The 1,540-nt window shown below is 67.3% G+C and overlaps 1 protein-coding gene across 1 annotated transcript in view; it reads left to right on the forward strand.

Annotated features, from left to right (window-relative positions):
- Positions 1-1,537, forward strand: part of LOC107199229 (complement C3-like) — a gene marked incomplete at its 3' end in the record, with an annotated part of 25,690 nt that extends 24,153 nt beyond the window's left edge. Inside the window, exons 19-21 of the mRNA XM_033511719.1 lie at positions 2-22; positions 286-391; positions 1,424-1,537. Coding sequence (XP_033367610.1) covers positions 2-22; positions 286-391; positions 1,424-1,537 — 241 coding nt within the window. The remainder of the gene's footprint in view (position 1; positions 23-285; positions 392-1,423) is intronic.
- Between the last annotated feature and the right edge of the window lie 3 nt (positions 1,538-1,540).

The raw sequence follows: 1,540 nt of genomic DNA on the forward strand, positions 1-1,540 counted from the left end.
CGTCGTCATTTACCTGGACAAGGTGGGGACACTGGGGACACTGGGGACACTGGGGACACTGGGGACACTGGGGTGGTGACAGGGACAAGGTGGGACAGGGACAGGGTGGGGACAGGACGTCACAGGGTCCGAGATGGAGTTGGGGACGTGCAGGGACACGAGGAGGACAGGGCTGTGACAGGGACACAGCTGAGGTTGGGGACACTGCTGGGGACAGGAGCGGGCGGGTTGGGGAGGTGGCTCACAGCCTGAGTGCCACCCCCTGTCCCTGTCCCCTGTCCCCAGGTGTCCCACAAGGCCCAGGAGTGTTTCGCCTTCAAGGCCCACCAGAGGTTCCAGGTGGGGCTGATCCAGCCCGCGGCCGTCAGCGTCTACAGCTACTACAGGATCGGTGTGTCCCCGTCCCCGCTGTCACCGCTGTCACCTGGGCCACCTGGGCCCACCCGGGTCACTGGTGTCACCTGGGCCACCTGGGCCACCTGGGCCACCCGGGCCACCTGGGCCACCTGTGTCACCTGGGTCACCTGGGCCACCCGGGTCACCTGTGTCCCCGCTGTCACCGGTGTCACCTGGGCCACCTGGGCCCACCCGGGTCACTGGTGTCACCTGGGCCACCTGTGTCACCTGGGCCACCTGGGTCACCTGGGCCACCTGGGCCCACCCGGGTCACTGGTGCCACCTGGGTCACCTGGGTCACCGCTGTCACCTGGGCCACCCGGGCCACCTGGGCCACCGGTGTCACCTGTGTCACCTGGGCCACCTGGGTCACTGGTGCCACCTGGGTCACCTGGGTCACCGGTGTCACCTGGGCCACCTGGGTCACCTGTGTCACCGGTGTCACCTGTGTCACCTGGGCCACCTGGGCCACCTGGGCCACCCGGGCCACCTGTGTCACCTGTGTCACCTGTGTCACCAGTGTCACCTGGGTCACCTGTGTCACCTGGGCCACCTGGGTCACCCGGGTCACCTGGGCCACCTGGGCCACCTGGGCCACCTGTGTCACCTGGGTCACCTGGGCCACCTGGGTCACCTGTGTCCCCGCTGTCACCGCTGTCACCTGGGCCACCTGTGTCACCTGTGTCACCTGTGTCCCCGCTGTCACCGGTGTCACCTGGGCCACCTGGGCCACCCGGGTCACTGGTGTCACCTGTGTCACCGGTGTCACCCCTGAGTCCTGCACTGTCCCACCAGCCCGATGTCACCGCACTGTTCCCACCCCTCCTGGTGTCCCCATATCCCCCCTGGCTGATGTCCCCTGATGTCCCCGTGTCCCCTGCTGTCCCCTGATGTCCCCTGCTGTCCCCATGTCCCCTGATGTCCCTGCTGTCCCCTGCTGTCCCCTGATGTCCCCTGCTGTCCCCGTGTCCCCTGCTGTCCCCTGCTGTCCCCTGATGTCCCCTGATGTCCCCTGCTGTCCCCACAGACGATCGCTGCACCCGGTTCTACCACCCGGACAAGGAGGGAGGGAAACTGAGCAAGATCTGCCAGGGGGAAGTTTGTCGCTGTGCCGAAGGTGACACTGGGGACACACAGGGGGACA

This window comes from Parus major, unplaced genomic scaffold (assembly GCF_001522545.3).
Source record: "Parus major isolate Abel unplaced genomic scaffold, Parus_major1.1 Scaffold511, whole genome shotgun sequence".
NCBI lineage: Eukaryota > Metazoa > Chordata > Aves > Passeriformes > Paridae > Parus > Parus major.